General features: G+C 40.8%; 2 protein-coding genes across 2 annotated transcripts in view; both read right to left on the reverse strand.

The window, feature by feature from the left end:
- Positions 1-21,908, reverse strand: part of LOC109397838 (maternal effect protein staufen) — a gene marked incomplete in the record, with an annotated part of 103,380 nt that extends 81,472 nt beyond the window's left edge. Inside the window, 2 exon segments of the mRNA XM_062853933.1 lie at positions 8,392-8,817; positions 21,624-21,908. Of these exon segments, the coding sequence (XP_062709917.1) occupies positions 8,392-8,633 (242 nt within the window).
- LOC109397934 (transmembrane emp24 domain-containing protein 5) overlaps positions 1-25,708 on the reverse strand; it is a 548,078-nt gene that overhangs the window by 352,969 nt on the left and 169,401 nt on the right. The gene's annotated exons all lie outside the window — the stretch shown is intronic.

Below are 25,708 nucleotides of genomic sequence, written 5' to 3' on the forward strand. Positions count from 1 at the left end.
AGTTTACTGCAAAGAAAATGAAATCCAAAGACTTCGTGTTGACCTTGGCATATCCTACCCGCAAGCAAGGAGACGCTATGAGCAAGGGCGTGGACAAAACAGCTTCGCAAATGTCACTACCGCAGGCAAAGATCAACAAATCGCAGAACTATCCTCGAAGGTGGACCAGCTCCAGCAGGAGATGGAGAGGAAGGACAGAAGAATCGAGACTCTTGAATCTAATCTAAGTCCCGAAAATAATAATATGATTGCCGATCTACTACAGAAGGTTGAATTGTTAACCAGTGAGATGAGAAAGAAAGATGAACGCATCCAGGCTTTTGAAACCGCTCTGCAGAACAACAGTCGTATGGGACTGGTCCGCAAACACGGTACCATAGAGGAACTTGTTACGAAGGTCACCAAACTAGAAGAGCAGCTCAATCACAAAGATCGGGAGGTTCACGTCCTACGAACCATCGTCCAACGGAAAAATCAGCTAGTCGATCAATCATCCCCGCATGACGCCCAAACAGTTCTCGAAACATCACTATCCCAGGACCATCACCAGGCTACAGAAACCTCATCTAAACAATTCCCTCCCAAGAAGAATAAGAAGCAGCAGAAAGAATGGCAACCGACCCCTATGTATCTGAGCGACACCAGTCCGGTATCACTTCGCCAACCCTCCTCAGAGAGAACACCTAAGAGAGATCGTTCTCTAACCGACTCCGATGACTCAATCGAACGACCGAAAATCAAAATATCCACTCCGGATAGCGATTTGGCCAACGTCTCCTCCTTGGGCGGCGACGATGGCATGTCAGAATGAACTAAACATTTTCGACACACCCAGTACTCCTCCAACATCAAACAGCCTGATTCGGTGCACCATAACTGGAAGCCCAATCATCGATCCTAATTCTCTCAATGAGAGACATCCAATCACAGAAGAGGAGTCTACTGGCAACACAAACACCGACGAAAGCTCTACGACCTCCAACAAAGAACCAGCAAGTCAAAACCACAACATCTCGTTGTTCCCGGAAATCTCTCAGGACAGTCGAGGCCCCGTCGGTGCGGAAGCTAAACCACCACCGGAACTGGCGGACAACCCTCGTCATTCTGAGAGCCCCGGAAGAGGGACGCACAAGGGCAGAAATGCCTATCCCCCTAAGGACAGCGTGGGAGTCAAGACACCTTTAATTATGGAACCTGTCGTCAACGGGACGCACAAGGGCACTCGTACCCATCCCCCGTCAAAGGACTTCGAGGGAGACAAGTTTTTGCAACCAAGGCGGTCAGCCAGGTTAGCAGCTCGGAATTCAAATAGAAGAACATCATCTACCCAAGTTTCTACGGCAGCATCGCGCCACCAAAATCAACCATCATCTTCTTCAAATATCCTCTCTGTGACGACATCTACCGCAATGGCCGGAGCCCCCTGCTCGCCGGATGTTTCCGTTTCAACAAACGGTAGAACAACAGCTACTACAAGTGCCGGCTTCTTCAATAACATAAATCGCACTGGCTTCACTAGGCAAACTTCTTTTGCGGTCCAATGGAATATGAATGGTTTCCATAATAACTTCAGCGACCTGGAATGCCTCGTACATAACCTCTCACCAGTCATATTGGCTATTCAAGAGGCCCATCGAACCACTGAAGATAGAATGAACCGAACGCTGGGAGGACGATACCGTTGGATATATAAAAGCAACTCAAATGTATATCACTCGGTGGCTATTGGAGTATTAGAATCCGTTAAATTCACCACCATCCAGTTGAATACAGATCTTCCTGTAGTCTCCGTCAAAATTGACGATCCGTTTCCCGTATCGATTGTCAGTATCTATCTTCCCTGCGGCGATATTCCAAACCTGGAGAATCGACTGTCACAAGTTCTGGAATCCATACAAGGACCAAAGCTAATCCTCGGAGATGTCAGCGGACACCACATCGCATGGGGAAGCCCTAGAACAAACAATCGAGGAGCAGCTCTGTTGAACATCGTAGAAGCAATGGACCTAGTAATCCTTAACGACGGCTCCATTACGTATACTAAAGGTCAACATGAGTCGACCGTTGATGTTTCTTTGGCCAGCTCCAGTATTATCAATCGGTTGCTCTGGAGTGTTAGTGACGACCCACTGGGGAGCGACCATCATCCCATCACCATTTCCTTTTGCGAACACCCGCCGGAAACATCCCGCCGTCCGCGCTGGATTTACGAGCAAGCGGACTGGAACTCATTCCAAACAGTCATTGACGAACGTCTCGACATTTCCGAACAAACCACTATTGACGACTTTCTGAGTGCTATCCAGCACGCAGCTGCAGCATCTATCCCGAAATCCAGCCCATACCCCGGCCGTAAAGCTCTACCTTGGTGGTCCCCCGAGACAAAAAAAGGCTACCAAAGAAAGGAGAAAGGCATTACGGGCTATGAAGCGCCTTCCCGCTGACCACCCAGACAAAGAGGAAGCGATCTCCCTATATAAAACCAAGCGAAATGAATGCCGACAAACTATTCGAAATGCTAAAGATCGAAGTTGGGAAAGTTTTTTAGGCGGAATAAACTCAAATCAAACTTCAGCTGAAATATGGGGAAGAGTAAATGCTCTTAGTGGAAGACGTAAAGCTCGAGGAATAGCTATCCGACATGGGAGGGTTATCACTAGAGACCCTGGCATCATCGCCGATGAATTAGGTTCATACTTTGCATCTCTATCGGCCTTCGACAAATACGATGACACCTTCATTCGCAGAAATCAGGCCAGTATGGATGACCTTGACCAGCTACAGATACCAGAAGATGCTGAAGGCCTAAGCATCAACGAACCATTCCGCCTCATCGAACTAGAAATGGCCTTAGCAAAGTGTAGGGGAAAATCCGCAGGGTCCGACGAAATAGGCTATCCAATGCTCAAGAATCTCACACCTGCCGGGAAAGTCACCCTCCTACGGCTATTGAACAAGGAGTGGTCGGGAAATACACTACCACAAGAATGGAACAGCAGTTTAGTGATTCCAATCCCGAAACCAGGATCTTCTACTACTACACCGAAAGATTTTCGACCGATTTCCTTAACATGCTGCATCAGCAAAGTAATGGAGCGAATGGTTAATCGGCGTCTGATTCGCTTCTTGGAAGACAACGAACTCCTGGATCATAGGCAACACGCCTTCCGTCCTGGTCATGGTACGGGAACATACTTTGCCACACTTGGGCAAGTACTCAACGAAGCTAAAAACGACGACCAACACATCGAAATTGCTACTTTGGACTTGGCGAAAGCCTACAACCGAGCTTGGACACCTGGTGTTATCCAGCAGCTCGGAAAATGGGGGCTATCAGGACACATACTGCACTTCTTGCGCAACTTTCTTCGTAAGAGAACCTTTCAAGTTTGTATTGGAAACCATCGTTCCAAAAACTTTCCGGAACAAACCGGTATACCGCAAGGATCAGTTATAGCTGTTACGATCTTTTTAGTGGCAATGAACGGAGTATTTGCAAACCTACCTAAAGAGATTTATATATTCGTGTACGCAGATGACATAATGCTTGTTGCTGTTGGGCGGACAGTGAAGGCTCTTCGTCGAAAACTTCAAGCATCCGTAAAGGCGGTGACCAAATGGGCAACAGATGCGGGTTTTGACATATCGGCTGAGAAAAGTGCCATTATGCACCTCTGTGCTAGTTCTCACCGTCCCATACGTTCAACTGTGCTTGCAAATGGCCTACCAATCCCTCTTAAGAAATCAGTGCGAGTACTTGGAATTCTAATAGACCGTCATCTGACCTTCCTTGATCACTTCAAACTAGTGAAACACAACTGTAAAACTCGTTTAAACCTTCTACGAACCTTATCGAAGCGACATAAAACGAGTAATCGTGATGTTCGTCTCCGAGTTGCCAGTGCAATAATCGACAGCAGACTTCTATACGGAATCGAATTGACCTGCTTAGCTACAGATGCACTAACGACCACCTTAGCTCCTGTCTATAACCAATCAATTCGAATTACTTCTGGCCTACTTCCATCTACACCTGCTGATACCGCGTGCATAGAGTGCGGTAGGTTGCCTTTTGAACGTTTGGTTACGGAGACTGTATGTAAGAGAACAGTTGGCTTCCTAGAAAAAACGACTCCATGTAGTGGCGGAGTTCTTCTCCTTGATGAGGCGAACCAACTCCTCCAGAAACACGCCAACGAAGTACTCCCCCCAGTGGAAGAGATCCATTGGAATGGAGCCAGGAGTTGGAATTCGCCACGTATGAAGTTGGAAATGTCGATAAAAAACCGCATCAAGGCAGGAGAAAATTCACAAAAGGTTACAAGATGCGTGGCTGAGCTTCTTAATACCAAATACCAAGGCTTTACACACCGCTACACGGATGGCTCCAAGGCTCTCGATAAAGTGGGCATAGGAGTGACCGATCATGAAATCAGCCACTTCTACCGCCTGCCAGATCCGTGCTCAATTTTTTCGGCAGAGGCTGCTGCTGTCCTTATCGCGTCTACTACTGCATCCGTAAAACCAATAGCCGTATTGTCCGATTCAGCAAGCGTCATCACAGCACTATCATCCGAAGCCCCTCGCCACCCATGGATTCAGGCAATACAACTCCATGCACATCCTGACACGGTGTTTATATGGATACCTGGTCACTGTGGAATACGCGGAAACGAGGAAGCAGATCATCTAGCAGCATCTGGCAGACGCGCAACGTTTTTCACCAGAAAAGTCCCTGCTCAGGACATCAAGCGATGGATTACTACTTCTATCAGAAACCATTGGGCAGCGTGCTGTTATAACATACGAACGCCGTTCCTGCGAAAAATTAAAATCGATACATTACGCTGGGACGACCCGAAAAATCATCGCGACCAGAAAGTTCTCTCCAGACTAAGAACAGGGTACACAAAAGCTTCGCATAATATGGGATCTGATGGACCGTTCAAGAAAGTCTGTACCGCATGTAATGTTCCGCATTCGGTAGAACATTTTCTTATAAATTTTCCGCAATACGAAGCAGCAAGGTTACAACACGGAATACCTGGAAGTGTCCGCACCGTGCTCAACAACGATCCCGACAATACAGCTCGACTTTTGAACTTCCTGAAGGACATCGATTTATACGGCAAAATCTGATCATCAACTCTATCTAACAACGTGGACCACGCATCGAAACTTGAAAACGAGAAAAGATCATTGAAACTCAACCACACACTATAGGAATACTTATTCGTAGTAACTTCTCAATTGAACTCAAAACAAATCATAAATGTAATTAACATAACAGCCCAGGTGAGCCTCTCACTGTGACGCTCTCTCTCTTCTTACAGAGATGAACCAGCCACGGGCTGAAAGTCTCTTTAATAAAGATAATAATAATAATAATCCTAAGATTCGTCCAGCATTTTCTTCTGTAATTAATCCAGGAGCTCCATCTGGCCTTCCTCCAGGAATTCTTTTTGGGATTAGGCATTCTTTCTGGAATTCCTCTAGAAGTTCTTTCCGAAGTTTCTGGAGGAAATCATTTCGGAATTACTCCTGAAACATCTTCCGGGATGCCTTATGAGATAACACCGGTGTTTTTCTGCGAATTTCAACAGGGATTTCTTCCGGGGTTCTTTCAAAAATTCTTTTAGAAATTTCTTCAAGATTTTTTTTCCAAGATTCCTTGGGATATTGATTGTATTGGCTCGATAGTCTTATACAAACAAATTGAAGAAAGAACTTCTTGAAGCATTACAGGTTTCCTCCAGGATTTTCTCCTGTAAATCCAATCTCTTCCAGAATTCGCCAGGAATTTCTCCAGTAATTGCTTTCGGGATTTCTCCAAAAAAAAACTTTGTAAGATTTATCCTGAAAATCCTTCCTGGATTCCTCTAGGTGTTTTTTCTGCGGTTATTGTAGGAGTTCCTGCTGGGATTTCTCAAGTAGTCTCGTAAGGGGATTTCCCAAGGAGTTCCTCCTGAGATTCTTGTTTTTGAGGATTCTGCTGAGATTCTAGGATAACTCTAGTAGTTCTTTCACGAGTTCCTCCCAGAATTTCTTCTGAGATTCTTCCAGGAGTTTCTTCAAAAATGAACCAGCAGTTCCTTCTGGGATTCCTCCAACAGACTTTTTTTTTGAATTCCTCAAAGAGTTCTTATTGTGATTCCTTTTGAGGATACCTTCTTCTGAGATTTAGTCAGGCGCTCGATTTGGGATTCCTTCAGGAGTTTTTTCTACCGGCTCCTCCTAGATTTTTTTCTGGATTTCTCCAGGAGGAACTCTTTTCTAAGATTTCACAGGAGTTCCTTCTACGATCACTTCAGGATTTACTTTCCCGATTCCTCCCAGAGCTCCTTCTGGGATTTCTCCGGGAATTCTTTCTAAGATACGTTCAGCATTCTCTTCTGCAATTAATCCAGGAGCTCCATTTGTCCTTCTCCTGGAATTCTTTTGGGGATTCCTTCCTGGATTATTCTAGTCATTCTTTCTGGGATTCCTCTAGAAGTTCTTTCTGGGGTTTCTGCAGGTTATCATTTTTAGATTATTCCTGGAACTTCTTCCGGGATGCCTCCAGGATGTCTTCTTACGGGCTTTGTTCTGGATTCCTCCGAGGGAGGAATCTATCTGAGATTCCTCCAAGAGGTCCTTCTGAGGTTCATCCCGGAACTCATTTAAGGATTTTAGCTCCTTCCATAAATTCCTCCAGCACTTTCCGCAGATTCATATGAAATTCCTCCAGAAGATCATTCTATATAGGAATTTATTACGGAATTCGAAAGTTTTTTTATAGAATAACTTAGTAGGAATTCCTACAGGGGTTTTACAGGATTATCTTATAAATCGCTATGCGCATCTGTGCTTAGACTAGACTAGAACCTCACAATTTAATATATTTATACAGAAATTGGCCGATTTAAACCTCATTTTGAACAGCTATGCATTCATCCTTAATCAGCCGTCTGATGTGCGTCGAAACGTTTTTATACCCTTTTTCTGTTCAATTCGATGCGTCAGCCTTAATCCTCTCTTAACTTTTCCCTTGTTTATGCAAATAATTGCATTTTGCGCGATGTGCAACAGTTTCAGAAGCATCAGGGCATCGCCCCTCGAAAACCAGAACTGCACTGCCGCCGATGGGAGGGATAAATATGCGTTTCATTGCACTTTTTTTTCTCACTCTATCTGCGAGAGATCCTCGCGTAATTTGGTGGTCGGTTAGTCTGCTCTGACGTTGCAACGTGTCTGCGAGGGGTCTGTCTGGCAGGCTGAATGCCTTTACCCAATTCAGCGGGGAACGCCAATCCATCATATTAAATGTCAAAAGAAAATGTGCATTTTATTGCATTCGAGGTGTGTTTCTGTCGTCTGCGCATTACTTCAGGTTTGATCCAGTCGGAACCTGGAAGCGGATTTACTGGTGTTCTACGCATAATTGGCGTATGCTGTATGGGAATCGTCATGTACATGAGACAATTGTGCGTAGAACGGCAGATTAGTGAAATAACACATTAACACTACGTTTCTGTTGCGGTGTCAACGATTTTTTTAAATTAATTATACAGTCAAATCTCCAGAGATCGATACTGATAAGTGTATCGAATCATGAAACATATCTTCGTGTTTGAATTGTACATTACTTCAAAAGCACCATGTTTACCTAGTACAGAGTTCGTTCCAGCCTGGTGTCTAGTTCCGTTGTTTTTCGTTAGGCAAAGTCTGTAATCAAAGTAGAAAACGTATGGACCAGGTCTGTGGAAAATTATAATATGTCTGGTGGCAGCTCCAGCATTATGTTCTTCATTACTGGTGAACAAATACAAAGTCATTACCTGTAGGAATCCCGGGAGCAATCTCTGGAGATGAATTCCGGAATGAATCTCTAGAGGAATCTCTGGAGAATCCTAGGAAAAATCGAGGGAGAAATCTCGGGAGGAATAATTGAAGGAATCTCGGAAGAGAGTAATCCCGGAATAAAATTGCTCGATGAATCCTGAAGAAAGTCCTTGAAGAAATCTCGGCAGGAATATTTTAAGGAATCCTTGGAAGAATCCCTAACGCAATTGAACAAATGAATTCCATAAACATCTCACTGGAGAAAGACGCGAAGGAATCATTAGGAGGTTTCCTAAAGACGCCCATGAATATATTTTTGAAATTCCTGGGGAATCACTGAACTTGCTCTGGAAATAGTCCTGTAGAAACCTCTGCAGAAGATATGTAGAGGAAAAATTCACAAAGCTTTTGGCCGTCTTAAAGCCAAGCTATTGAAGATTAGAGAAAGAAAACAATATAATTCTATTTATGTTTAGAAACTTTGATGACCCATGTTGTCCCGGATAACGTTAATTTGGTGCTCAAAACAACTACGAACAAGTTCTCTATTACAAAGAATGTAACACTCACCGTGGTCCACCATGGTCACGGCCCTGCGGCGGTGGTGGCGGTTGGTGCTGCTGCTGCTGCTGTTGCTGTTGCGAAGGAACATTCGGCGGTGGAACACTTGTCAGATGGGTCAGATGTGGTGGCGGCGGAGGAATCTGATGCGTCGCGGGACCGGGAGGTGGCAGCGGATGTCCAATGTGGGGATGCACCTGCTGCTGCTGCTGCGGCGGCGGCTGTGGTTGCGGGGGATGTCCGTGAATCATCCTGCTCCCGGTAAACACAGTACTTCGTTCCGGAATCACTTTTGCTTTCGGTTGGGTGGGATATCTAGTTGCACTATCACTAATCACTGTTGGAGTTCGGCGTTGTTTTGTTTTCAGTGTGGTTCTGTAAACTATTCACTATAACCGGCGTTCACAACAGTAATTTGGTTTCACAGATTATTCACTGGAAAGAAACGAGAAAAGAGGAAACGGAGTTATTGACTTGCGCTTATTTACATGTTTTATGCATCGTTCAACAAAATCATTCATAATCAAGCAATAACAATGAGGTAACTAAATACAATGAGAAAATTTTCAGCATAGTTTTGCTCACAAGGTACTATTTAGATGTTTTGCAAGGTTCTTGGAATGCTTTTTGTATAATTCTGAATTCTAAAACTCCTAAAAAGATCCTTAGAAAACAGGGATTCCGAAATACTGATATGGATTCTGGGAGCTAACGAGCTATTTTTAAGAAAACTCTCCGAGATTAACAACGTATGAGGCCAATGGCTGCCTCGAGATAATCTGGAGCGACAGAAGCAACCGGATGTTGCCACCGCATACGCGCAGAATCTCGAGGCAGAGTTACCCAACGAGGGCGAACTCAATGAAGCCGCTTTCGAGGACTGCTACGCAACTGAGAACAACGTTAGGTATGTGGAACGATGTTTGTAAACCCGGTGTTTGCTATTCTCTGTAAAAATGAAATAGCAAACTCGTGTGCCATGCCTCGAGCATGTGTGCATGTCAATAACGCAATTGTCACTACACTTATTTATGAACTAATACCCCGACTAGAAAAATATATCAAGTTTATAACACATTGTGTTATGATGTTATGATTTTTTTCTATAACTCATTATGTTATAAACTAGATGCAGGATGATGTTAAAATAATTGAAATCGAAACAAAAAATATACCGGTCTAATCAAAATAATAACCTATTTTGTTATAATCAGATCAAAATTCTAACACAATATGATATAAATTTTAGCTTCAAGAAAACTAGTTTCTATCATATTTTGATACAATTGTGTAAAATGATGTTCTGAATGTCAAGGAATCAAAACTAAATTATTTCACAATGAGTTATTGAACAACATTTATAACACAATATGATACAATTGAGTTATAATATTTTTAAACACCAAAGATGATAAACATGATTATATCACAATGAGTTATACATATCATGGTTTGTTATAATTATGTTATATTTTTGTTAGAATCTTCTAGTCGGGACCCCGAGATGTATGTGCACAATTGACGTGTCTGTTGGGAATCTCAACAGGAATTTCATCCTGCGATCGTTCTGAAATTGCTTCCGGCGTTAATCCAGGTTTTTATCCGATGTTTCGGTAAAAAAATTTTCCTAGGGCTCTTTCTCTTTCTTCCGGGAACTGTTTTCGAAGTTGAACCGAGAGCTTCTTCCGACGGTTTCTCACGAAAATATTTCAAAATGCTTTCAGAGTTCGTCCAGAATGTCCCTTAGAAAATCCTTCGAAAAATTTGGTTGTTCCGAAAAATTCTTCAGGAGTTTTGCCGTGATTCTCTTTGAGAGCTTCTGCGAGAACTACGATTTTTTTTGAGCAATTCAGTTTGAGGTTCGTTCCTAGATTTATCAGGGAATTCCTTCAGGAGATTCTTCCGAAGATTTTAGGGTATGATTTCCGTAATTCTGCAAGGATTTTTCAAAAAGTAAAAAGAAATATTTACTTGAGTCGAGTCAAGTACAAGACACTGAAGACGACCTTACAGTTGAGGTCGAAATACGTATCTGTCAGAGGATACAAATTCTTAGTGGAATTTAAAGGAACAGTACTTAACACGATTTTCTTTTTACTTACAGGTATTCTACTAACAAAACCAGTTTCATCATCATCAAGGATTCTTTTTCGGAAGTTCATTCTAGAGTTCCTACAAGGATTCCTTCCGGCATTCTTATAAGAATTTCTTCCAGAATAATTTCGATATTTTCCTCGAAAGCTTTTCTTCAGATATCCATCAGAAGTTTCTGCGTATTTTTTCCAGAGTTCCTCCAAAACTTTATTCCGCAGTTTTACCGGGAATTCCAATGACTCCTTCCTAAGTTTTTCTAGGGACTCTTTACAAGGTTTCACCGGGAACTTCTTTCGAAGATTCTCATGGAAATCTTTTTGCACCTCATGGAGTTCCACCGAAGTTTTCCGGAGCATATCCTTCTGAAGTTCCTCCGCGAATTCCTCATGCAATTTATCAGTGGCCTTTTTTTCTGGAGTTCATATAAATTTTCTCCAAAAATTTGTTCTCGAGTTTTTTCCGGATTTTTTTTTTACAAAACTCTTCTAGAAATTACTTTTAAGGAACTTCCAGGAATTGATTTCGGATTTTTAACTAAACTTCCATCAAGATCTCTCCAGAAATTCTTACCGGAAATATTCCAAGAATCACATCCAGAGATCCTTCAGGAGTTGTTCCGAGATTTTTTTCCAGAGTTTCTCCAGAAATTCTTTTCAGAGTTTCACTTGAAATTCTTGGTTCCTCCGGAAATTGCTTCCGGAGTTTTTTTTTCAGGACTTCCTCGCGAATTTCTCACGAAGATTCTCTGGAGAATCCTTTAGAACGGAAAACCTTGTCATAGTTCCTCCAGTAAAACCTTTAAAAATATCTTCGAAAATCTAACTGGTGCTACTTCGACTATCCCTCCTGCGTAAACACGAGTTTTTTTTTCCAGTGTATTTACCAAAAGTATCGTTAAGAAGTTTTTCCGTGAACTTCTTTTGAATTTTCTTCAGTAATTCCATTAGAAGTTTCTCGAGGAATTGCTTCCTGAGTTCCCCGAAAACTCCCTGTGGTTTCATCCGCAAATTATTCTCGGAGTTTATGATCTTTAATGTATAGCTAAATTTCCTGTTGCCAAGTAGAGCGCTCAAGTAAAATTTCACCTTTTTCCGTAAGTATTTTGACATTTGTTTAACTGACAGCATTTTAACGAAACGATGCTGTAATAAGGATGTGAAGAAAAGGGCACCAGGTTCTTTACGATTTGGACTTCGTTCGTTTCCTCAGGAAATATTATTGAAATTGAAATGTACTTTTTCAATAACTTCTGGGGAAAATCTAGATAGTGAGATTCCAACGGAGTTGTGAAAATTTCCAAGGAAAATAATAATGAAAACATTGCGCTGGGACTCTGGAGGAACTTTCAATGGTACAGTGATAGACATTCGTTTAGCCGAGGCCAAAAAAAATTCAAAAAAGTGCCAGGAAACTCATACAAAAGATTTTATGATAAAACTTTTTTATCGTAGTGATAGTATATCTAGTACTGTTTTATAAAAATGTTATACATCACACTTACATATACACTGAAACAAAAACGAGGGTAAAAACCCTTCAAATGTCATTTTTTGCCTAGACATTCGTTTAGCCGAATTGTACAATTTTTAGAATTCCATAATAAAAAACTATCAAATTTCGAAAAATATCCAACAAAGTCATTTTATATGGTGATCTGCATTATAGATCGATTAGTAAATCATGAATTAGATCGTTTTTGGAAGTGTTGCCATATTAATTTTGCATGCATCTCATATAAATATGTCATAATATTTTAAATGTTTCTCAATTGAGATTTGATGTAGTGATTTTTATCGGAAGTGTTTCAAAAGAATCTAATGAAAGTTTTATGACCAAAGCAGGTTGAAATTTTGCAAAAAACAACGTTTTTAACAGAAAAAAATAACACAAACCATCAAAAAATCACGTATTTAAGTATTGTTTTGATGAAATATGATGGTTTCACTTGCATAAATCACAGCGTTTACTACTATTACGTCTTCTAATAGCTCCCAATATCTTCTAGACTGTATTCTGGCTGAAATGATATACATTGGACGGTTCATATTTCGAGAAATGGCACCGAAGGTATTCAAATTTCTAGCATGAACTACTTGTTTCATAATTTAGACATTCCTTTCAAATAAATCATGTTAAAAATGAATGTGGTTCACAACTAAGACTCATTTACAATATATTTCTTCAGATTGAATGAAATAAGCCAATTATTTAACCAAATCTTGCATTTTTGTATGAGCAACTGCTTTTGAATAAACAGGGTACACAAAATCTGACACTTCTTGCAGTTCTTTCACTTTGCAGTCTTCTAACTTATTTAGTAATGGTAGTATCAAACAGGTATACTTCACAGGCATTAGGGCACGTATTTATTTCAATGCAGAACTATTTATTTTAGCTTTTATCAATCCCATTTTAAAGTTTAACCAACCAAAAACCAATATACTTATTATTTTCATGACATTTTATGCAATAATTTGAACATTTCTGACAATAATTCTGTGCCATATTTTCAAAACTGCTAATCTAGCTTACGTTTGAGTGTTAACAGAAATCAGTTTTCTTAAATAAATTTGTTTATCGTCGCTTCTCCTTATCGGGACATTTTTTTATAATATTTCTCTGAATTTCACAAATAAATAAACTTTCAAGGTCAAATATCTTGCTAACACGTCATAAACTAAATGCCTTGGAGTATATTCTCGAAATATACTCACGAAGTTGCAAAAAATCTATTGAAAACCAATTTTTCATTTACCTCGGCTAAACGAATGTCTAGGCAAAAAATGAAATTGGAAGGGTTTTTACCCTCGGTTTTGTTTCAGTGTATATGTAAGTTTAATGTATCACATTTTCATAAAACTGTACTAGATATACTATTACTACGATAAAAAAGTTTTATCATAAAATCTTTTGTATGAGTTTCCTGACACTTTTTTTGTTCTCGGCTAAACGAATGTCTATCACTGTATTACAGCGAGAACTATGGATAGATACTAATTATAAATTCTGCAATTTAGGGGTTCGGACTACGGGGGAAGGAATTCTGCTGGGGCTCTGGCGGTTACTTCATGGAGTTCTTGAAGAAATACTGGGACAAAGCATTACGGGAAATTTTATGAAGATCCACGAAGGATTTTTTGCGATGAATCTTCTGGCATTCCGTACGTCAGTTTTTCTCTGGGATTTCGGTGAAAATCCTCTTGAAATTCTTCCATGTGTTCCACCGGAACATCCACCAGGAGTTCGCCGGGGATTCTCATAAAATGTCTGAGATTTTCGTTGGAATTTCTACGAAAAACCCTTCATGAAGGAACTATTTTTTTTTCAAGAATTAATGGCATGGGAATTTCTAGGAGTTGGTGTCCAGAGGTGTATTCTAAGATTCTACCAGGAGTTTTTTTGAACCATCCTCCAATTTTTTTTTTTCTAAAATAGAACTATTTGGGATCTCTCTAGGTTTTCTCCGGGCGTTTCTTATATGAATCCTCAAAGAATTCCTTTTGGGATTTCTCCAGGAATTGTTTATCAGATTTATCTGGGAAATCCTTGCTCCAGCAACTTCTTCCGGGATTTCTCCAGAAGCTCCTTCTAAGTCTCCTGTAGAAGTAACTTTATGGGTTCCTCTTATAGTTTCTTCTGGTTTTTCTCCAGGATTTTCTTTTAAGATTACACCATGAGTGGCATCAGGGAGATTCCTCCTAAGATTCCTCCAGATATTCATCCGGAGATTCCTCCAGGAATTCCTCCTGAGATTTCTCCAATTATTCCTTCAGAAATTCCTCCGGAGATTTCTGCAGTATTTTTTTTCGGAAATTCCTCAAGGAAAACCTTCCGGAGATTTCTCCAGAAATGCCTCCAAAAATTCCTCCAGGAATTCCTCCGGATATTCTTCAAAGAATTCCTCCGGAGATTTCTGAAGAAATTCCTTCTGGAAGTCTTCCGGAGATTCCTTCAGGAATTCCTCCGAGTATTCCTCCAAAAATTCCTCCGAGAATTCCTCCAGGAATTCCTCTGAGGATTCTTCCAGCAATTCCTCAGAGGATTTCTCCGTGGATTCCTCGGAGCGATCTCCGGGGTAATTTCTAAAGGAATCTCCGGAAGAATTCCTGGAGGAATCTCCGGAAGAATTTCCGGAGGAATCTCCGGGGAAATTCCCGGAGAAATATCCAGAAGAATTTCCGGAGGAATCTCCTAAGGAATTCCTTGAGAAATCTCCGGACGAATTCCTAGAGAAACCTCCGAAGGAATCCCTGAAGGAATCACCGGAAGAATTATTGAAGGAATCTCCGGAGGAATTCCTGGAGGAATCTCCGGAGAAATTTTTGGAGAAATCTCAGAAGAAATTTCTGGAGATTTGCTCCAGAAGATCCTTTGGTGATTGCTCCAGAAATTCCTTCGGGAAATTCCTCCAAGAATCCCTCTGGGGAAGTCCTGCAGGAATTCTGGAAGAATTGCACGGGAATTTCAGAGGTAATTTTAGATGAGTTCCTGGAAAACTCCTGGAGGAATTTCTTGGAAACTCATTGGGGAATTCCAAAAGAATTTCTGCAGAATTTCTACAATAATCCACGGGGAACTCCTGGATATACTCGCGGCGAACTCCTGAAGGAACTAACTGGGAACTTCTGGAGGCATTCCCGGGGAACTCCCGGAAGTTTTATCGGGGATTTCCTGGAGGAAGCACCTGAGAATTTCTGATTAATTTTCTGGGGAATCCCTGGAGGAATTTCTGGAACAGTCCTTGAGGAATTCCCGGGGAACTCCTACGGGAATATCCGGGATACTCCAGAGGAATTCCTGATAATCTCCTGAAAGAAGAACTTGAGGAGAACTTCTGGATGAATCCCCGTGAACTCCTGGGGGCATTCTAGAGGAATCATCGGGAAACTCCTGAAAGAACTCTTTTAGGAATTTTCGATAACAAGGAAACCTCAGATTTCTTTCGGTAGAGCAAGACAGATCAAGAGCAATGCTGCAGATTCTCACATAATTCCCTTCTTCCAGGAAACAAACATATTCACCGAACTGAAATTGTTTTAAAACTAACCGCAGTTAATCCGCACTCATTGTGTTTTGCCGTAGCGGCATACTTGCGGATTTTTTTTAAGTACATACTGCAGTGCTTCCGCATTCCGTTGCAGGCCGCTCGGCAGGCCCCATTGCGTTTCCCGCTTCAAACTGATGTTGTTTCTTGAGTTTTTTCCTTGTCAAATATTTGACCCTGTGTACTACAGGCTTAAGGCCCCTGTGTACTAACAGCTTAATGCACACTGATGTCTTTGGTGCGAAAGAAGAAACAAAAAAAGAAAGAGAAATGTCACTTTTACTCACGGAATAATACATCGACATATTATTCCGTACGGAAAATTAACAACATGACTGACAGCATCGCATGACAGTGCCATCTGTTGGCAAATCTTTCTGGCTGCGAATTACTTATCAACTGCGAACGCTTAAGTAATTTTGATTGCAAAAGTTTTACTTGACCATTACTTGTCCTATCTTTTTACACAGTACTTACCAGGTGGAAACTAGCCATATTTCAGACAAGGCCTTACACGTCTTTGTGATATATTTTCAAACAGGGGAACTACGAAAAAGCTTACGGAAAACTCCGGAAAACAGTTCACAACACAACTTGAAAAAATTTTCGCAGTAACTTCTGGAGATGGTCAGGGTGAAATTACGGAGAAGTTACTTGAGGGCTTCGTGACCGTTGGGTTAGCGGCGTCAGCCGTCTAGGCGTTTCGTAAGCCTCGGAGTGTGGGTTCGAATCCCGCTCCAGTCGGTGAAAACTTTTCGTCAAACGGGAAATTCTCAACTGAACCCCTGGATGTTTCGTGTGTTGTCCGTTGTCTCATGTTAGTTATCGTTCAATCTATGCAAACTCTGGTTGAAGACGGTGTAGTGTAGTGTATTTTTTTAAATACATAAAGGATTTTAATAGAAATACTGGAAGATATTACACTTCTTGAAAAAATCTTGGGGAATTGGGAAGACTCCAAGAAGGTACCTTTGAGTTATTCCAGGACACTTATGAAATAAAATCCCAGAGTAATCCTGAAAAATCCAAGAAAGAAACAGGGAGGTACATATCCCTGTGGAGGTACTTCCAGATGAACTATCTAAGAACTCTTGCAGAAATCTCAGTGAAGAGAGTTAAGAAAGAGGAACGTGAAATAAATTCTTCGATAAATTCCAGGAGAAAAGCTCCTGAAAAAGAATATGAAGAACAGGAACTACAGGAACAGGAACAGGAGGAACCCCAGTGAAAGTTCTCTTTGAGCAATCACAACGAAACATCGGAGAATAGCAAGGGAGTAACACCGATAAGCTCCAGTGGAGGAACTCATGGAGGAATAACAGAAAGAGAGCATCAGGTAAAATGCCTGAGTAATACCTAACTCCTAAAGAGATTCTAAAAGAAAAACTCTTGGGGTAATTCCAGCGAAGCAAATCTTGAAAAAAATAGGAGAATGAAATCTTGAACAGATTTCAACGAAATAACTTCTGAAAGAATCACGAGAATCATCAACGAATTCCAGGGGATAAACTCCTGAAGAAATCCTAAGTGAAAAATCTCTTGAAAAAAAAAAACCAGTGGTTGGCAGTCCGAAATATTCACAGTGAAACTTCTGAAGAAATTCCCAGTAGAACTTCTAGAGAAGTAACGTACTCTAAAAGTAAAAGTGGAAACTCTTTGGGGAATTCCTAGTACAACTTCTAGAGGAATTCCCGGAGTAACCCCTAGAGGAATTGCCAGAGGAACTCCTAGAGGAATTCCCGAATGAACTTCAAGAAGAATTCTAGGAATAACCTCCTGTAATTTACGGAGAATTGTCTGGAGGAGTTCCCAGAGGAACTCGTTAAGGCGAGTGTAGAATTAGCAACTAGTTAAAATACACAAAAATAAAAACCAAAAAAAAAAACTCGTTAAGGATTTTTCAGTGGAGATCCACTGGAAATTTCCGAGGGAGCTTTGAGATGAATTCCCAGAGGAACTCCAAAATGTGCCTAGACCAAAAAAATTGATCACCGCTGAAAACCACCACCACTTCAACAACTCAATGATCCAAGAAATCACAATACCCACGCTGTTTGCACCATTTCACAACAGAAACGTAGAATCTCACCATACTAAAATTCAGCTCATTACTATAAATCAAGCACTCCACCGAACGTGCCCCATTGACAAATGTATCGTAGAGGCAATTAAAAAAACAATCCAGAACAATTTTTGATTTATTATTGAAAGTTCTGGAATTACTCAAACAATAACTTGAAGAGCTCGTCAATAACTCCCGTGACCAATGTTGAAAGATTTCTTAGGATTTTTTAGGATGTTTTTTTTTTTAAGAATTCCTCAACATTCTGAAAATTAATTCCTACAAGTCAACTTACATGTAACAAAAATAAAAAAAAACTATTTGAGAACTATGTAAGATAACATAAGAAAGGTACTCCAATTAGCCTTTTGGATAAGGCTAAAGATCGCCAATCCGGAGACGGCGGGTTTGATTCCCGTCCTGTCCTGGTCAGAAACTTTTCTCGACTTCCCTGGGCATAGTGTATCATATGGTCCTTGTCTCGCATATACTAATTCATACAATGGTAGGCAAAGAAAGCCCTTCAATAAATAACTGTGGAAGTGCTCAAAGAACAAGTTGAAGTTGAAGGTAAGGCAGGCCAAGTTCAGCGGGAACGTAGAGTCACAAAGAAGAAGAATATGAAAAATTCTGAATAAAATACTAAAAGAACTCGTGAAATTCCTAGACTAATCCATAGCAAACTTTCGAGGAATTTGAAATGTCTTCTGGGATACTTTTCCAGAACTCATTTTAGGTTTCCCCAAAAAGTTCCTAGTGGGATTTTTTTTAATATGTATTAAAGAGATTAGCCCTAGGCTAATTGATCTCGGGACCCACGCTTCACTTCCCTTCCGAATTAAAAACTCACATTTTGTAAGTTTGTCGTCACGCGATTTAATCATCACACCAGGTCCACTTCACTACTGGAATTTATCTAGGTTATCTAATACTAATCCACTTGGCTATCTCTTGAAATTCGATTAGATTTCATTTTTCAAAGAAAGAGTTTCTGACCCCTGGGTGGAATTTCTTCAGATTTCAGATGTCCAAGTTTAAAGAAGTTTTTTATTTAGAAAATTCCTTCAGCAATTCCACCAGGATTCAAAATCCATTACGAAAATCATTCGGAGCTTTAACCAAGACATCTCCTTGAAACTCCTCCCGAGTTGCTTTTGAGATTCACCAAGATGTTCCTTTCAAAATTTCTAAGGAGTTCCTCTTTCAGCGTTTTATACGGGAGTTCTACCAAGATTATTTTTTTAATTTTCCCAAGACAATCTTTCTGATTGGAGCCAGTTTCTTGCAGGAGTTTCTACTGGAGTTTCCCTAGATTTTTACTTCTGGGATTCATTCGAACATTTTCCTAAAATGTGAACAGAAGTTCAAGAGTTTTCAAAAAGTTACTTCTGGTATTTTTGCAGGAAGTCCTGCTGCGACTCACCCTAAAGTTTTTCAAGGAATTTCTGTCGAATTCTTTTTGACATTTGTGCAGCAGGAGTCATTGGCATAGCCTTCTTCAGTGACTCCAGTATGAATTCATCCAGAGATCCCTTCAAAAATTCCTGTAGGGATTTCACCAGACATTCCTCCGGGAATTTCTCCCGGAGCTTCATCCAGTGATTGTTCCATTGCTTTTTTCGAGCATTCCTTCAGAGATTTCTCCAAGGATTCACAAAGAAATTTCAGCAGAGATCCTGTTGATTATTTCTGTAGGTATTCCTTCAGAGGCTTCTTCAGAGTTTTCTCCATATATTCCTTCAAAAACTCTGTTAGAGATTGCTCCTATAATACTATCTGGAATTATCCGAAGTATTGTAGCAGGAATTTCCCAAAGGATTTTTTTCATAAAATTTTACCAAAGATTATTCAAAAATTTATCTAGGAATTTTACCAAAGATTATTCAAAAATTAATCTAGGAATTCCTCAAACATTTTGCACAAAAAATGTTTTAAGAGCCCATCCAAGCATTTCTCAAATTACAGCAGACATGGATTCCTTCGGATTTTTTCACGGATTTGAGATGAGATTACTTCCGGAATTCCTCAATGGGTTTCCTCAGGTATTTCTCCTGGTGGTATATACTGCCTATGATCGCATAATTGTCCCATATGAATAGGAAACCCAGCAAATATGGGACTGATATGCGATCATAGGCAGTATACTTCCAAGAATTCTTCCAGGGATTCTCTCGGGAATTTCTATTGTGATTCATTCAGGAACAACTCCAGCCATTAATTTAAAAATTCCTCCAAGGATACCTCCAGGAACTCCTTCCGGAAATAATCCAGGAATTGTTTAGAGATTCCCTTGAGAATTCCGCTTGGGATTACTTCCGGGATTCTACTGGGTTTTATTTTTTTAGGAACTGCTACAGGGATTCCTCTAGGAGTTCCTCCACGAAGTCTGCTTAGGTTTCCTTCATAATTTCTCCAAGAATTCTTTCTGCGATTTCTTGAATACTTTTTGGGATTTCTTAAAAAATCTCTCTGGAATTCCTTCAGAAATATCTCCTAAGATTTTTCCGCAATTCTTCCTGGAATTCCTCCAGGAGTTCATCCAGGGATTCCTTTGGGAATTGATGCAGGGATTCCTTTAGAAATTTTCTCTGGAGATTCCTTCAAAAAATCCTACAGGGATTTCTCCAGTTCTTCAAGAAATTTCTTTAGGAATCCCTCCAGGAATTCCTCTAGATAATCCTCGAGGAGTTTATTCAGGAATTCTTTCAGAAATTTCTACAGCAATTCCTCCAGTATTTTCTTCAGAAATTCTGCAGAAATCTTTCAGGATCTTTTCCAGGAATTAATTCAGAGAATTCCCCATGGATTTCGCCTAGGATTCTACCAGGGACTTCCTAAGTATTCCTCTAGGTATTCTTTCAGGAATTCTTCCAGATGTTCCCCCAGGAATTCCTCCACAAATTTCTTTTCAGAGATTCCTCCAAGTATTTCCTTAAGAATTTCTCCAAAATTTATGCAGGAATTCCTCTAGGAATTTCTGCAGCAATTTCTCCAGGGATTTCGCAAAGAATTTCTCTAGGAATTAACTCAGGGATTTCACTTAGGATTCCTCTAGGCATTCTTCCAGAAATTCATCCAGGCCTTCCTTCAGGAATAGCCTCATGCAATCCTTCAGGATTTCTTCCAGAGATTCCTTCAGGAACTGCTTCAGGGATTTCTTCAAGAATTCCTCAGGGATTATTCAAATCATTCATCATATTCTTCTGAAAATGCTCCAGGAGTTATTTCTGGGAGCCCTCCTGAGGTGCTCCGTGCATAAATCTTCCAGGCGTTATTTCTTTTGGAAAGCCTTCAGGAGTTTCTGAAGAAATCCCATGATGGAACTCCTGAATCCCAGACTGAACGTCCTAAAAGAACTAGCTCTTAACAGACTAAAACCATAAATTCGCTAAAGGAATAAACTATCGATAAAACTTATAAACGATAAACTATCGATAAAACGAAAGAAAAGTTTATGCTTTGAGTGTTGATAAAGATGGAACATATCTGTACTTACATACATTATAATAATATGTACAATTATTGTAAGATGATCAAATTACATATTTCAATGATGACTGTCTTACGATGACTTTACGAGAACCATTCCGATTCTTTGAGCTATTCCAACAAGAAAGGAAATCCAAAACAGAAGAACCGCACAGTGACGAAGGGAGATCAAACCCGTCTAGGGCAAGCCGCCAAACGATGATGATGGTGAAATGATGACACACCACACCAACAAATAGACGCATCAGACGGAAAGACGGATGACCGCGGCGGTGCGATGATGATCAGCCCTCCGGCTACCAGCGACCGACAGCCAACAACAGCTACAGAGTAGTAGAGCCTCCTCCCAGCGAGAGCCATTTTGCGTCTCTTGTTCTGGAATGCGCGTATAAATTTCCGCAGACGAACATTGTGCAACTTAGGAGCAGCCGCTCGTTGTCTGCCTAGGCTAGCTCAGATGACCCATCAAATTAGCGAATCGGGAAAGAGATCCCCTCACCCACCGCCACCATATGGAAACATCCAGAGTAGACGGAGGAAAATTCTTCTTACCTGTCGTTTGCGACCTGCAGGTTCTTGTTCCACTTTCTTCCCGTAAAATCACGATCGCGGCGCACTTTTCACGAAACACTTTTTCCTCTCTAGAGCATCACATTTCACGCACTGTACACTTTGTTTTGCATTTGCTCCAGCAAATATTTATCAAAATAGCACAGGAGAATCGTCGGCAAACAGTAAAGAAATTTCTACTAATATCTAAAAAATACACGAGACGGACTCAGCAGTGGGTTCCGCTGATGGCGTTTTTTCGCTAAGCACTAAAATAAAATCCATTTCCAGACAGCTGAACACAAAGGTGAGGCACAAGCTTCGATACAGCGTAGTGGAAAGGGTAAACACGGCCGTGTGACGCAATTTGGCCCGTATGCTAAATCACGGTATTGCGTGTGGTTGTGAACTTGTACAAACATTTCCCTCGCATCTCCTCACCCTCACCCTCACCCTCACCCTCATTCTCCTCACCTCTGCAATGTGACCGAAGTTTGGGCTTTGACAGTTGTTGCGGGAGCTTTGCAGCTGATCGCCGTCGGCGTCGAGCAGACGAAGGGACGAACTGAACGCCAGGGTTGAACTCGCGACAGGCACAAATTTCCGACGTCGAGCAGTTTTGAAATAGGGATGATCACTGTAAAATACGAAGAAACCAACCTAGGGGCAAGACACTGTGCAAACGAGAGTAACTCTGGAGCTCGATTTGAATAGGTCGTATGTGCTTTCGTCGATATTAAATTCAATCAGTTGGATTCGCTTATTGAAGCGAAAGCTGTTGAAATTAAACAAAACTTATACATACAGTCGATTCCTTACAAAACAGGCTTTCCGTTCAATCACTAAAAGTCCTCGAAAAATAATCAATATTGCTACAGTAACTAAAATAAACTAATCGATTTTTATATCGACGAAAGCACATACGACCTATTCAAATCGAACTCTAGAACTCTGAGAAATTCTGAGTAACTCTTTTCACCAATGATCGCCGAAATTTGTTGAAAAACACCCCTAAAACTGCTAGAAAAGCAAGATATCGGACAATATTGTTTTGATTTTGCAATAAATCAGGCAACACCCCAGTAAAAACGAGAGCAATCCGGAGGAATTCTGAGCGAAGGAAAATGTACTCTCCAGCACAGTGTCTTGCCCCAAGAAACCAACGTCAAACCTTGTTCACGGAGAAAAATCAACGCAGCTTGAAACAACCAAAATATTTGTTGCTCAATAAACTTAAAATTTTGTTAACATCAAGTAACATTTGATTAATTCAAAGTCACTAATTTGGTTGCCATCAATAATGTTGATTGGTTGTATCTACCATAAGCAAACAATATGAGTCATTTGTTGTTTCAAACCAAGTTTATAGTTATCTTCAATAAAACCGTAGTTTGTTTTTACCAAATGTCAGGTTCTTTAATTATTGATGTCAAACCAAGGAACAAACTAAAACTTCAGGATGATTCAACCAAATCAACGCATCGAGTTCAACTAAAATTTTGGTTGGAGGAAAAATGATGTCGGTTTTGGTTTGAAATTACCAAATTCTTAGATTGCTCGATTCTGTCATCAACAGCCCATCGCTGGCTCGGTGTTTAGTGCATAAACAACGCCATTTGCATTAGATTGCATGAATTTGCCAACAACTCTTGTAACAACTCGTACACACTAAGATTCAGATGTTCCAGCTCAGTAATTTTTTCACTGAGTTCAGTATTTCTTCCATCTTTTTACTGAGTTTTCAACAGCAGATTTATCTCGGTACACTCGGTTATCGTATTTACCGTTCACCAGTAATGATATTTACCGTGTATCAGTAAGTTTTGACAGTTCATTATCTGAGCTCGGTAACTCATTTACAGAATATCCGCAAAAGAAACAACCGAGCGTACCGAGTTAAATCTGCTGTTGAGAACTCAGTAAAAAGATGGGAAAAATACCGAGCTGATCTTAGTGTGTAAAACTTTTTCGTACGCATCGGTTTCCAGGTAAGTTTCAACAATATTCATTCTCGGTCGTTGGTGACTTTCATTGTATAATCACCGTATCCAGCTTTTTACGCTGTAGTGAGGGGTGATTCATTTTTGACGGATCTTGCCGACAGCCCTTGCAGCATCACAGTAGCCGAAAATTTCAGTTCATTGCTCCCGAATTGTCAAACATTTTCACCATGAACTTTTCCGGCTAGTAAATAACATTTGTCGAAATTCAAAATTTATTTCGTTTTAGATTTTTGATCGTTGCCCGCCACCTTAAACTGTAGACTCCTGGTTCACTTTTACCGCCGAGGCTTCGCAAGACGACGAAAAACAATGGATTACGATTGAAGTATTTTATTACGACATTCCTATCGTCCATATGGCCCTAATTAGTGTATGGTGTCAGTGCGGGGGCCGTGATGATGCTGCCTGGTGCCTTGCTGCTGCCCGATCGTCCCAACCTTGCCGGAATTGCACGAGTTGTAATATGCGGACCCGGAACAGCTTCACTTTGTCCTCATGATCTTGGTGTGGTTTCGCTTCACTGACCAGGGTTACACGCGGGATTCCCGGCTGTTCTGTTTGGCACGATATGTTCATCGGAGTCACTCTGCGAATCTGGAATACCTTCGCTTCCTATTTGACCAGGTTCCCTTCCGAAACATGGACTTTTCTTGAATTTCCGTCTGTAGCTACGGATTTACTCCTCTTTGTCACCGGGTTGTGGGTCGTGTAGGTGTCCGTTTAGGATTACATCAGGAATTCTCACCGAAGATATAGCTTCACGAATTTCCACAGATGACTGCTCCAGGAAGTCCCACTAAGGGAATCGGGAGGGGATTCCTGCACCAATCCCTGATTAGACTTCCTGGGGAAATCGTCGGTTGGACTTTCTGAACCAATCATCGGTGGGAATTTCTGGAGGAGTTCCCGCAGGGAATTACTGGATAAATCTCCGGTCGAATATCATGGGAAATCTCTGATGGGAATTCCTGATGGAATCTCCATAGCGAACTTCTGAAGGAATCTAAAATTCCCACTGAACAAGTTTACTATTTCCTTCCTAGAAACCTCCAGCAGTTTCCCTCGCGGAATTGTAAAGCAGATCATTCCGAGAATCCTATGGTATTTTTTTCCAATCCTTATGAACCAATAAAACCTTCAACAATTCAACATCTGGAGGTAATCCCAAGAAGTAACTCCTAATGCTCCCGATCCGAAGGAATCTCCATGAAGAGGAGTAGAAACTTCCTGGAGTTTATTTTTGGGGCTCTTCCACCATTTCCATCCAAGAATCCTACTAAGAATTTCCCCACCAAATCCGTTCCGGAAATCTTCAGGCAATTCTTTCAATACTGCAACTATTTTTTAAGGACGCCGCATTGTATTTGTTTTGCTGGTAACAATGGTAAGATCAGGTGAAAATTTTTGACAAATCTGGAGCAATGAACTGAAATTTTCGGCAACTGTGATGCTGCAAGGGCTGTCGGCAAGATCCGTCAAAAATGAATCACCCCTCACTACAGCGTAAAAAGCTGGATACGGATTCGTGCTGCTGTGGATCTAGAAACCAGAAAGTATTGCGAGGAGTCACGATATCGATTTTATTCCTTGACAAAGGTAAGATAAATGAACAAATAACTGATTCTCTTTTAACCAAGCTTTTTTACTGGCCCTCCTACAGAATTGCGAAAACTCCAATGGATTGGGCTTCCGTAGATCAGCATCGTTTTCAACGAGGTTTTATTGAAAACCAAGGAGGAAAAACCGACCAACGAATCCTTGCTGCTGTAGCTTAACTGCATTTTATTATAATAATGTAGGATTATTCCTTGGCCGTTACAAATATTTATTTCACTTTTTGTCCCACCACTCTTTGGCTGGTCGAGGGGGGGGATAAAAATAATAAAGCATTTAATCAGAAAAATATTAAAAACTCATCGGATTTGTTAAAGATTTTTTAGCAAGACTCGATATTTTGATAACTATTTTTTATCTGCCCCCTCAAAATGCCCTTTTTGAGCCAAAAATTTTTGAAGGGGGGGGGGAGACAAAAAGTCAAAATTAAATTTGTATCAGCCTTATATGTTTGAGGCACATATTAAAATT

Source organism: Aedes albopictus, chromosome 2 (genome assembly GCF_035046485.1).
Source record: "Aedes albopictus strain Foshan chromosome 2, AalbF5, whole genome shotgun sequence".
Lineage (NCBI taxonomy): Eukaryota > Metazoa > Arthropoda > Insecta > Diptera > Culicidae > Aedes > Aedes albopictus.